This window comes from Ylistrum balloti, unplaced genomic scaffold, assembly GCF_031769215.1.
Source record: "Ylistrum balloti isolate Yb309-2 unplaced genomic scaffold, AGI_CSIRO_Ybal_v1 Utg369700, whole genome shotgun sequence".
Classification (NCBI taxonomy): domain Eukaryota; kingdom Metazoa; phylum Mollusca; class Bivalvia; order Pectinida; family Pectinidae; genus Ylistrum; species Ylistrum balloti.
The window spans coordinates 844,705-859,228 of record NW_026781931.1 but is presented as its reverse complement, the minus strand read 5'-3'; the positions used below and the strand labels follow the sequence as shown (position 1 = coordinate 859,228).

General features: G+C 36.3%; 1 protein-coding gene across 5 annotated transcripts in view; it reads right to left on the bottom strand.

The window, feature by feature from the left end:
* LOC132565170 (anoctamin-1-like) overlaps window positions 1-14,524 on the bottom strand; it is a 61,397-nt gene that overhangs the window by 12,038 nt on the left and 34,835 nt on the right. For all 5 annotated transcript variants that reach the window (XM_060229792.1, XM_060229795.1, XM_060229796.1 and 2 more), the window contains 10 exons: window positions 13,764-13,867; window positions 13,507-13,641; window positions 12,132-12,292; window positions 9,399-9,481; window positions 7,702-7,773; window positions 5,917-5,994; window positions 5,396-5,605; window positions 4,172-4,320; window positions 3,220-3,274; window positions 686-786 (listed from right to left, as the gene is read on the bottom strand). In XM_060229792.1, the coding sequence (XP_060085775.1) occupies window positions 686-786; window positions 3,220-3,274; window positions 4,172-4,320; window positions 5,396-5,605; window positions 5,917-5,994; window positions 7,702-7,773; window positions 9,399-9,481; window positions 12,132-12,292; window positions 13,507-13,641; window positions 13,764-13,867 (1,148 nt within the window). The remainder of the gene's footprint in view (window positions 1-685; window positions 787-3,219; window positions 3,275-4,171; window positions 4,321-5,395; window positions 5,606-5,916; window positions 5,995-7,701; window positions 7,774-9,398; window positions 9,482-12,131; window positions 12,293-13,506; window positions 13,642-13,763; window positions 13,868-14,524) is intronic.

Sequence of the window (14,524 nt, the reverse complement as noted above, 5' to 3'; positions counted from 1 at the left end):
GACAGGAAGACAGACTAATGTCCCTAATTATAGGACACACTGACAGGAAGACAGACTAATGTCCCTAATTATAGGACACACTGACAGGAAGACAAACTTATGTTCCTTACAATGGGACAAACTGACAGGAAGACAGATTAATGTCCCCAATCATGGGACACACTGACAGGAAGACAAACTTATGTTCCTTACAATGGGACAAACTGACAGGAAAACTGACTAATGTCACTCACAATGGGACACACTGACAGGAAGACAAACTTATGTTCCTTACAATGGGACAAACTGACAGGAAAACTGACTAATGTCACTCACAATGGGACAAACTGACAAGAAGACAGACTAATGTCCCTAATTATAGGACAAACTGACAGGAAGACAGACTAATGTCCCTAATTATGGGACAAACTGACAGGAAGACAGACTAATGTCCCCAATTATAGGACACACTTACAAGAAGACAAACTTATGTTCCTTACAATAGGACAAACTGACAGGAAGACAGACTAATGTCCCCAATTATGGGACAAACTGACAGGAAGACAGACTTGTATATGTCTTCTACATTAGCCCTAGAAGCCAAAGTATCAGTATTGCATGAATAAGTGTTAGCAATATCAACCCAAAATTTATAACACTGTCAGTATGGTAAATATACAGGGTTTTGGTTGATAAAACTACTTACGGTAGAAGGACCTCTGTACAGTTGTTCATGATGAGTTGTTTCCCAGTCATGATGATAGCCAGTTGTATACACAATTCAATGAGGCAGCCTCCAGACCCACACTGCAAAAAACAGTATATCTGATCAACACACGAAGCAGATCAACACTCAATGTTCTACCTCTGTAACACACCATATAGCTGATTAATACTCAATGTTCTACCTGTATAACACACCATATAGCTGATTAATACTCAATGTTCTACCTGTATAACACACCATACAGCTGATTAATACTCAATGTTCTACCTGTATAACACACCATACAGCTGATTAATACTCAATGTTCTACCTGTATAACACACCATACAGCTGATTAATACTCAATGTTCTACCTGTATAACACACCATATAGCTGATTAATACTCAATGTTCTACCTGTATAACACACCATACAGCTGATTAATACTCAATGTTCTACCTGTATAACACACCATACAGCTGATTAATACTCAATGTTCTACCTGTATAACACACCATATAGCTGATTAATACTCAATGTTCTACCTGTATAACACACCATATAGCTGATTAATACTCAATGTTCTACCTGTATAACACACCTGTATAACACACCATACAGCTGATTAATACTCAATGTTCTACCTGTATAACACACCATATAGCTGATTAATACTCAATGTCCTACCTCTGTAACATATCATACAGCTGATTAATACTCAATGTTCTACCTGTATAACACACCATATAGCTGATTATCACTAAATGTTCTACCTGTATAACACACCATATAGCTGATTATCACTAAATGTTCTACCTGTATAACACACCATATAGCTGATTATCACTAAATGTTCTACCTGTATAACACACCATACAGCTGTATAACACACCATACAGCTGATTAATACTCAATGTTCTACCTGTATAACACACCATATAGCTGATTATCACTAAATGTTCTACCTGTATAACACACCATACAGCTGATTAATACTCAATGTTCTACCTGTATAACACACCATACAGCTGATTAATACTCAATGTTCTACCTGTATAACACACCATATAGCTGATTATCACTAAATATTCTACCTGTATAACACACCATATAGTTCTAGCTATAGCTGATTATCACTACTCAATATTCTACCTGTATAACACACCATATAGCTGATTATCACTAAATGTTCTACCTGTATAACACACCATATAGCTGATTATCACTAAATGTTCTACCTGTATAACACACCATACAGCTGATTAATACTCAATGTTCTACCTGTATAACACACCATATAGCTGATTATCACTAAATATTCTACCTGTATAACACACCATATAGCTGATTATCACTAAATATTCTACCTGTATAACACACCATATAGCTGATTATCACTAAATGTTCTACCTGTATAACACACCATATAGCTGATTATCACTAAATGTTCTACCTGTATAACACACCATATAGCTGATTATCACTAAATATTCTACCTGTATAACACACCATACAGCTGATTATCACTAAATATTCTACCTGTATAACACACCATACAGCTGATTAATACTCAATGTTCTACCTGTATAACACACCATACAGCTGATTAATACTCAATGTTCTACCTGTATAACACACCATATAGCTGATTATCACTAAATATTCTACCTGTATAACACACCATATAGCTGATTATCACTAAATATTCTACCTGTATAACACACCATATAGCTGATTATCACTAAATATTCTACCTGTATAACACACCATACAGCTGATTATCACTAAATATTCTACCTGTATAACACACCATATAGCTGATTATCACTAAATATTCTACCTGTATAACACACCATATAGCTGATTATCACTAAATATTCTACCTGTATAACACACCATATAGCTGATTATCACTAAATATTCTACCTGTATAACACACCATATAGCTGATTATCACTAAATATTCTACCTGTATAACACACCATATAGCTGATTATCACTAAATATTCTACCTGTATAACACACCATATATTATCACTAAATATTCTACCTGTATAACACACCATACAGCTGATTATCACTAAATATTCTACCTGATTATCACTAAATATTCTACCTGTATAACACACCATATATAGCTGATTATCACTAAATATTCTACCTGTATAATACACCATACAGCTGATTATCACTAAATATTCTACCTGTATAACACACCATACAGCTGATTATCACTAAATATTCTACCTGTATAACACACCATACAGCTGATTATCACTAAATATTCTACCTGTATAACACACCATACAGCTGATTATCACTAAATATTCTACCTGTAGCTTGCAGTAATTTGTGGTAGATAATCATATTAATTGAAACTTAGTATACGCAAGGGATTTTTATACCACTCAAAACAAAATAAACAATGCCAGTTTATAAGCAGGATCACATGATGCATCACAAAGTATATGTAATTTTCTTGCAAAATCAATGATACAAGAATTGTTAATTGAAATATTCCAATATAACTCACCTCCTCCTGACGCCCTCCAAACAGATGATTGTAATTTCCTGGACGGCCAAGGATTCTAGAAGAGATAAAAATCACAGGACCAGCTTAAAGACAATGATCCATGATCACAACATCATTTGTACAGTAAAACAAGAATATTATAATGAACACATATATAGCAATTTCACACTTAGAACAAGTTGAGGTTCGTGTCCCCGGCTGTCTATATTACAGTTTTGTAATACTTATAATAACTTCCCGTGTGGTACAAAGTATCGTAATTAAAAGGTCTGCTACACAACAATACGCATGCTATGCACTAATGCTAATGGACCAAACAATTTGATTTATTTTTGTTTGGTTTATACAAATATTCATCAGTTTGATGAATGATGTATACAAATATTCATCAGTTTGATGAATGATGTATACAAATATTCATCAGTTTGATGAATGATGTATACAAATATTCATCAGTTTGATGAATGATGTATACAAATATTCATCAATTGATGAATGATGTATACAAATATTCATCAGTTTGATGAATGATGTATACAAATATTCATCAGTTTGATGAATGATGTATACAAAATATTCATCAATTGATGAATGATGTATACAAATATTCATCAGTTTGATGAATGATGTATACAAATATTCATCAGTTTGATGAATGATGTATACAAATATTCATCAGTTTGATGAATGATGTATACAAATATTCATCAGTTTGATGAATGATGTATACAAATATTCATCAGTTTGATGAATGATGTAATGTAGTATGAATTACTGGGTATAACAAAATGATTAGTATAGCCCTCTGGGATACATCATTACTGTGTTTTACTGCATATGTTTCGTACCTTTTCTGTTACAAACCATTCTGTTATAATCAGGGAAAGGGGAAGGGAAGTAATACTGAATATTTACCTCAGAGTGTAAGATTGAGTACAGAATTTGTACTTACCTCCCTTTGAAGAAGGCAATGTACACGATGGAAGAGTAATAGTTGACAAACTGGAGGGCAAAAAGCTTGACAGTGATGCTGTCATCATAATCTTTCTGTGTACGGATAGTCTCCTGGTCTGTCAGCCAAAATGCAACCCGGGTATAGATCTAAGAGAAGTAAAACATATAAATATTATCATATTTCTTCAGTGTACAGATAGTTTTCTGGTCTGTCAGCCAGAACACAATCCCTGTTTAGATCTGAGATAAGTAAAAAAGAGAAAAGTGAAAAGAAAGTTGGGTCACATGTCTGACCATGTGGGCTCCCACACGTACTCCATTAAGACCCCAATGTTTACATTCAGGCCACCATGAGTGATTGGTATAAGTTGCATTAACTTGTTTCACAATTATTGTATGATAAATAATGTTTACATTACATTAAACTGAGTTCAGATCAATTTCCTATAATGAGTATGAATCCCATACCATATTGATTATGAATCCAATATTATGATCTCCTTGTGTAAAGTTTGGTCCCATTACCATGTTGTGTACGGACCTCTTACCATGGATAACAGAGCCCTTACCATGTTGAGTACGGACCTCTTACCATGGATAACAGAGCCCTTACCATGTTGAGTGCGGACCCCTTACCATGTTGAGTACAGACCCCTTACCATGTTGAGTATAGACCCCTTACCATGGATAATGGACCCCTTACCATGTTGAGTATAGACCCCTTACCATGTTGAGTATAGACCCATTACCATGGATAACGTACCCCTTACCATGTTGTGTACGGACCCCTTACCATGTTGAGTACGGACCCCTTACCATGGATAACGGACCCCTTATCATGTTGAGTACGGACCCCTTACCGTGTTGAGTACAGACCCCTTACCATGTTGAGTACAGACCACTTACCATGTTGAGTATAGACCCCTTACCATGTTGAGTATGGACCCCTTACCATTTTGAGTACGAACCCCTTACCATGTTGAGTATAGACCCATTACCATGGATAACGTACCCCTTACCATGTTGTGTACGGACCCCTTACCATGTTGAGTATAGACCCCTTACCATGGATAACAGACCCCTTCACATGTTGAGTATGGACCCCTTACCATTTTGAGTACGGACCCCTTACCATGTTGAGTACGGACCCCTTACCATGTTGAGTATAGACCCCTTACCATGGATAACGGACCCCTTACTATGTTGAGTACGGACCCCTTACCATGTTGAGTATAATGATGAACAGCAGGTTGAGACAGGCTGCAGTAATGGTAGTGACCACGCTGGCGTTCTGGTAGATAAGAGCTTTAGTCGTAGCCAGTGTTGAGTTGTCATTACTTGTATTTTCATCTCTGGTAAAAGCCTGGAGAGCAGCTAACAAGGCAACACGATAGGCTATCACTCCTATCACAGCACTGATGGCCAGTAACCCCTGTACATAGAACAGCTGGCCTTACACAAGTCAAATCTACGGGTACTCTTCATGAAATGATATCACATAATTTACACTGTTTATGGTTGTATTCAATCACTATTTACAGGGATGTTGATCTGAGTATATGTTGTCGTGTATATTGACACAATCCTTACAAAATCCACATATAGATATCATTGAAGAGATGATAATAATATAACACTATGGAACATATATAGTTAGGAACATATTAATATTATCACCGTTTTTAAATTAACACATACATGGCTTAAATTCAATGGTTTGTAAAGAAGATACTGTCCACATACCATAAACAACATGACAGAATAGGAGGCCAAGAAAATAGGAAATCTTTTTCTCCAAAACGGCATGTATGGTTCCTTCATCTGAAGTGAGAAATAGATTTACAACAGTAAGTTACAGATAGTGAATATATCTCAAATACCAATCTATAGCAGATTAACTTCCCAAATGTCAATAAAACAAATTTAATTCAGGAATACAAGGCAGCTGTTTCTTAAGTTAGACCTATGTACCATATCTCATCAAGGCTATTTCCTCTAAGTTTGACCTGTGTAATGTCCTATGTACCATATCTCATCAAGGCTATTTCCTCTAAGTTTGACCTGTGTAATGTCCTATGTACCATATCTCATCAAGGCTATTTCCTCTAAGTTTGACCTGTGTAATGTCCTATGTACCATATCTCATCAAGGCTATTTCCTCTAAGTTTGACCTGTGTAATGTCCTATGTACCATATCTCATCAAGGCTATTTCCTCTAAGTTTGACCTGTGTAATGTCCTATGTACCATATCTCATCAAGGCTATTTCCTCTAAGTTTGACCTGTGTAATGTCCTATGTACCATATCTCATCAAGGCTATTTCCTCTAAGTCTGACCTGTGAAATGTGTCGTTCTGTGGTATTTCCTATAAGTCTGACCTGTGTAATGTGTCATTCTGTGGTATTTCCTCTAAGTCTGACCTGTGTAATGTGTCATTCTGTGGTATTTCCTCTAAGTCTGACCTGTGTAATGTGTCATTCTGTGGTATTTCCTCTAAGTCTGACCTGTGTAATGTGTCATTCTGTGGTATTTCCTCTAAGTCTGACCTGTGTAATTTGTCATTCTGTGGTATTTCCTCTAAGTCTGACCTGTGTAATTTGTCATTCTGTGGTATTTCCTCTAAGTCTGACCTGTGTAATTTGTCATTCTGTGGTATTTCCTCTAAGTCTGACCTGTGAAATGTGTCATTCTGTGGTATTTCCTCTAAGTCTGACCTGTGTAATTTGTCATTCTGTGGTATTTCCTCTAAGTCTGACCTGTGAAATGTGTCATTCTGTGGTATTTCCTCTAAGTCTGACCTGTGTAATTTGTCATTCTGTGGTATTTCCTCTAAGTCTGACCTGTGAAATGTGTCGTTCTGTGGTATTTCCTATATGGTCATCTGACTACAAAATCATTCAGCAGGGAAAAGGGTTATTTTTCTACTCTGAATGAAAGCTTACTAAAAAGCTGTTTTCCATGATGCAGATGGTAGTTTTGGTCAGGAGTAAGAAACTGTAACAAGTATTACCCATTTTTTGACAGTAAAGTTGAAACTTTAGAAGAAGTTTGAAACAGTTGTTGCACAGGAAAACCAAATCATGTTACAAAATGGCCTCCCTGGCTGCCATATTGAAGTTTTGACAAGATAGAAAAATAACAACACTTTGTTTGCTACCTTTTCTTATCATTCCCATTAATTTTTAGCTCAATGGCACCAGTAGAACTAGAGAAGAAGCTCAAAATACATTTTTTAAGATGGCAACCATCTTGGATTTCAGACATACCTGAAAAAATAACAACACTTGGTCAGGACCACCTCAGGATCATTTCATGCAAGTTTGAGCTCAATCCCACTCCAGTTTTTTTGGAACTTGAGAAGTTTGAAATGTCAAAAGTTTACGTACGGCGGACGACGACGAACAAAGCATGATGGATATAACCAGCTGATCTGAAGGACTCTCAAGAAAGCCCAACCCATACTAATTATTAGGCAATTTACAACTTAAGATTTATTTATATTTTTTAACAAATTCTTTGTGACCTTACCCCAGTTACTGGATGGATTTTGTAGGTATCACAGTTTGACAGCTTGGCAAGATATTCTGGTCGAGGTGGTTGCTGTAAAAAGAAATATCACCTTTATTTCATCTGGAACATTACACTTCAAATGTCATAATGAACAATTCATTAATTTCACAAAACACAGGTATGGGGTATCTACCAGCACCTACCAGCAAATCTTTACCCATCCAAGTCGAAGATGGAGCAGATTGAAAGATGAGGCTTTGTTTAATTGACTATCCCATGGTGAGGCAGAAGATTTCTACCAGATGTCCCCAATGCCCAATTTGTAAGAAACAATGAAACCTGGGACCATTGCTCTTCTTTTGTAATCAACCGTTTTTGGTTCTCTTATGTCTCCCTTGACACTGACTCACTTTTGGCCTTCAGTTTAATGTTCGCCCTTGTGCAGAAGAATTTGGGTTCTGTCTGTGAGCGAAGATGTACCAAAGTGTTAAAAGAAATGTAGTCACAACTTTCTGCTTAACACTCATCATCTTGATAGTGTAACAATTTGTTCACCCACTCTGCTGGAGGCATTTAGCAGTATACTATTCACCCACTCTGCTGGAGGCATATAGCAGTATACTATTCACCCACTCTGCTGGAGGCATTTAGCAGTATACTATTCACCCACTCTGCTGGAGGCATATAGCAGTATACTATTCACCCACTCTGCTAGAGGCATTTAGCAGTATACTATTCACCCACTCTGCTGGAGGCATTTAGCAGTATACTATTCACCCACTCTGCTAGAGGCATTTAGCAGTATACTATTCACCCACTCTGCTGGAGGCATATAGCAGTATACTATTCACCCACTCTGCTGGAGGCATTTAGCAGTATACTATTCACCCACTCTGCTGGAGGCATATAGCAGTATACTATTCACCCACTCTGCTGGAGGCATATAGCAGTATACTATTCACCCACTCTGCTAGAGGCATTTAGCAGTATACTATTCACCCACTCTGCTGGAGGCATATAGCAGTATACTATTCACCCACTCTGCTGGAGGCATTTAGCAGTATACTATTCACCCACTCTGCTGGAGGCATTTAGCAGTATACTATTCACCCACTCTGCTGGAGGCATTTAGCAGTATACTATTTACCCACTCTCACTATAATGTGACTGAGTGAAGTGTCCTGCTGGTTTCCTTTAGCAGTGCACTTCAGAGAGGTAGCTCTAATAAATTCAACTTCAGTTCCACACAAAGAAATTTACCCAAATTTATTGCAGTGTCCTGAAAGTATGTGCACACAACACATGCACTACCTGGCATACCTTGACCATAGGGCTTTGGACAAATGAAAATCAAACCAAATCCCATAGCAATGGAAGAAACAGTAAACTTCACTCAAGTTTACTTTCAAGATTCCAGTGGTACTAGTCCAGTGTTACCAAAAGCTTGACACAAATGAATCTATCTTACCACAAAACCACCAACATGTTCTGATAACAGTCACACAGCAAATATTGATCTGCTACTAAAATTTCAGTTTTTTGTCAGTTATTGCCAAATCAAGAAAAACTGCCTGTTTTCTTAATATATCCTAGAGTTATAATAAAACTAAATTTGACACAATTTATCACCACAAAAATCAAATTCACAGAGAATGAATCTATTATCTATGCCCATTATAGTCCAAAAAGTGCAGGTCTGAATCACACAAACTTACTTCTTCACGGTGGAAGTCTGTTAGGTCCCATCTATACTGGAGAGTGGCTTCCTTTCGTTTCCAAAACTCCAGAAACAATGTGCCTAAAATATCAGACCAATAAAATAAAAATTTACAGTTTTAAATTACAGAAGATTTGGAAAATGAAATTCATGAAGAAAACATATCTATTTTCACATGAGTGGTGAAACAAATCATTCCAGCTTAAATTAATCAGTGTTCCAGTCAAGATCTTAACAGACACATTCCCTGGACCACAGGATGAAACATTTCTGGCTACAACATTAACAGACACATTCCCTGGATCACAGGATGAAACATTTCTGGCTACAACATTAACAGACACATTCCCTGGACCACAGGATGAAACATTTCTGGCTACAACATTAAAAGACACATTCCCTGGATCACACGATGAAACATTTCTGGTTACAACATTAAAAGACACATTCACTGGACCACACGATGAAACATTTCTGACTACAACATTAACAGACACATTCCCTGGACCACACGTTGAAACATTTCTGATTACAACATTAACAGACACATTCCCTGGACCACACGATGAAACATTTCTGGCTACAACATTAACAGACACATTCCCTGGACCACAGGATGAAACATTTCTGACTACAACATTAACAGACACATTCCCTGGATCACAGGATGAAACATTTCTGGTTACAACATTAACAGACACATTCCCTGGACCACACGATGAAACATTTCCGGTTACAACATTTCTGGCTACAACATTAAAAGACACATTCCCTGGACCACACGATGAAACATTTCTGACTACAACATTAACAGACACATTCCCTGGACCACATGATGAAACATTTCTGGCTACAACATTAACAGACACATTCCCTGGACCACAGGATGAAACATTTCTGGCTACAACATTAACAGACATATTCCCTGGACCACAGGATGAAACATTTCTGGCTACAACATTAACAGACACATTCCCTGGATCACAGGATGAAACATTTCTGGCTACAACATTAACAGACACATTCCCTGGACCACAGGATGAAACATTTCTGACTACAACATTAACAGACACATTCCCTGGACCACAGGATGAAACATTTCTGACTACAACATTAACAGACACATTCCCTGGACCACAGGATGAAACATTTCTGGCTACAACATTAACAGACACATTCCCTGGACCACACGATGAAACATTTCTGGTTACAACATTAACAGACACATTCCCTGGATCACACGATGAAACATTTCTGACTACAACATTAAAAGACATATTCCCTGGACCACACGATGAAACATTTCTGGCTACAACATTAAAAGACACATTCCCTGGACCACAGGATGAAACATTTCTGGCTACAACATTAAAAGACATATTCCCTGGACCACACGATGAAACATTTCTGGCTACAACATTAAAAGACACATTCCCTGGACCACAGGATGAAACATTTCTGGCTACAACATTAACAGACACATTCCCTGGACCACAGGATGAAACATTTCTGGTTACAACATTAACAGTCACATTCCCTGGATCACACGATGAAACATTTCTGACTACAACATTAAAAGACAAATTCCCTGGACCACAGGATGAAACATTTCTGGCTACAACATTAACAGACACATTCCCTGGATCACACGATGAAACATTTCTGACTACAACATTAAAAGACACATTCCCTGGACCACAGGATGAAACATTTCTGGTTACAACATTAACAGACACATTCCCTGGACCACAGGATGAAACATTTCTGGCTACAACATTAACAGACACATTCCCTGGACCACAGGATGAAACATTTCTGGCTACAACATTAACAGACACATTCCCTGGATCACACGATGAAACATTTCTGACTACAACATTAAAAGACACATTCCCTGGACCACAGGATGAAACATTTCTGGCTACAACATTAACAGACACATTCCCTGGACCACACGATGAAACATTTCTGACTACAACATTAAAAGACACATTCCCTGGACCACAGGATGAAAACTTTCTGGCTACAACATTAACAGACACATTCCCTGGACCACAGGATGAAACATTTCTGGCTACAACATTAACAGACACATTCCCTGGACCACAGGATGAAACATTTCTGGCTACAACATTAACAGACACATTCCCTGGATCACACGATGAAACATTTCTGACTACAACATTAAAAGACACATTCCCTGGACCACAGGATGAAACATTTCTGGCTACAACATTAACAGACACATTCCCTGGACCACACGATGAAACATTTCTGACTACAACATTAAAAGACACATTCCCTGGACCACAGGATGAAAACTTTCTGGCTACAACATTAACAGACACATTCCCTGGACCACAGGATGAAACATTTCTGGCTACAACATTAACAGACACATTCCCTGGATCACACGATGAAACATTTCTGACTACAACATTAAAAGACACATTCCCTGGACCACAGGATGAAACATTTCTGACTACAACATTAACAGACACATTCCCTGGACCACAGGATGAAACATTTCTGACTACAACATTAACAGACACATTCACTGGACCACACGATGAAACATTTCTGGCTACAACATTAACAGACACATTCCCTGGACCACACGATGAAACATTTCTGACTACAACATTAACAGGCACATTCCCTGGACCACAGGATGAAACATTTCTGGCTACAACATCTTTAGAAAAAGTGTATTTCATCACAAGTCTCTTACCCCAGAATGCCATGAATATAGCAAAGAAGACCGTCCCTCCATTATCAAAGATACGACTGGCTTTGGCATTAGCACACGTGTCATGGAGATTCCAGTAGGGGCACTGATAGTCACACAATGGACACATGGTGAAATTGTTCTTTTCATCACAAATCTCGACTCTGCAATGATAAATATAGTTGAATTATTTAAACTTAAAAACAATATTATATAAGCACCTTGGATTGACCTCTGTTGTGTTTGATATATCTATACATTGACCTGTGTCATATGTTATAAGTATAGACTGACCTTTGTGATATATTATAACTATAGACTAACCTCTGTGATATATTATAACAACAGATTGACCTCTGTGAGATATTACAACAATAGACTGACCTCTATGATATATCATAACTATAAACTGACCTCTATGATATATTATAACTATAGACTGACCTCTGTGATATGTTATAACTATAGACTGACCTCTATGATATATTATAACTATAGATTGACCTCTGTGAGATATTACAACAATAGACTGACCTCTATGATATATCATAACTATAAACTGACCTCTATGATATGTTATAACTATATACTGACCTCTATGATATATTATAATTATAGATTGACCTCTATGATATATTATAAGTACAGATTGACCTCTATGATATATTATAATTATAGATTGACCTCTATGATATGTTATAACTATATACTGACCTCTGTGATATATTATAATTATAGATTGACCTCTATGATATATTATAATTATAGATTGACCTCTATGATATATTATAATTATAGATTGACCTCTATGATATATTATAATTATAGATTGACCTCTATGATATATTATAACTATAGATTGACCTCTATGATATATTATAATTATAGATTGACCTCTATGATATATTATAAGTACAGATTGACCTCTATGATATATTATAATTATAGATTGACCTCTATGATATATTATAACTATAGATTGACCTCTATGATATATCATAACTATAGATTGACCTCTATGATATATTATAACTATAGATTGACCTCTATGATATATCATAACTATAGATTGACCTCTATGATATATTATAACTATAGATTGACCTCTATGATATATCATAACTATAGATTGACCTCTATGATATATTATAACTATAGATTGACCTCTATGATATATCATAACTATAGATTGACCTCTATGATATATTATAATTATAGATTGACCTCTGTGATATATTATAATTATAGATTGACCTCTATGATATATTATAATTATAGATTGACCTCTATGATATATTATAATTATAGATTGACCTCTATGATATATTATAATTATAGATTGACCTCTGTGATATATTATAAGTACAGATTGACTTACCCTGGATAACTTGAGCCAGAGATTGCACAGCCATATATGAACACGATAAGTCCTACAACAGAGGCTGGAATCAACATCTGGGTGTAGAACCCAAGCCAGGTAAAGTAGATTCCAATCTTTTCACCAAAGTAACTCCTGAAAAACACAAGTATTTATGTACCATTTCAGTTGATGACAATTTGAATGTCATAAAAAAATTAATGGTTAATTTCCTGAAGCAATTTTTAGTCTGATGTTACATCTATACGGCAACAAACCTGACATGATCAAGAGGCTGGAACTTAAAGAAACAGCGTAAGTTAGCCCAGTGGTCATACAGTCGCTTTCTCTCATTCTCAGCAGATCCAGCCTTCCAATGGCCCTGTAACAAGAGTCAGGTAAGTATCAGTTATCATACAAAGATCCAGCCTTCCAATGGCCCTGTTATTAAAGTCAGATAAGTATAAATTATCATACAAACAAGTCAGATAAATATCAATTATCATACAAACAAGTCAGATAAGTATCAGTTATCATACAAACAAGTCAGATAAGTATCAATTATCATACAAACAAGTCAGATAAGTATCAGTTATCATACAAACAAGTCAGATAAGTATCAGTTATCATACACACGAGTCAGATAAGTATCAATTATCATACACACGAGTCAGATAAGTATCAGTTATCATACACACGAGTCAGATAAGTATCAATTATCATACAAACGAGTCAGATAAGTATCAATTATCATACACACGAGTCAGATAAGTATCAATTATCATACACACGAGTCAGATAAGTATCAATTATCATACACACGAGTCAGATAAGTATCAATTATCATACAAACGAGTCAGATAAGTATCAATTATCATACAAACGAGTCAGATAAGTATCAGTTATCATACAAACGAGTCAGATAAGTATCAATTATCATACAAACGAGTCAGATAAGTATCAATTATCATACACACGAGTCAGATAAGTATCAATTATCATACAAACGAGTCAGATAAGTATCAATTATCATACAAAC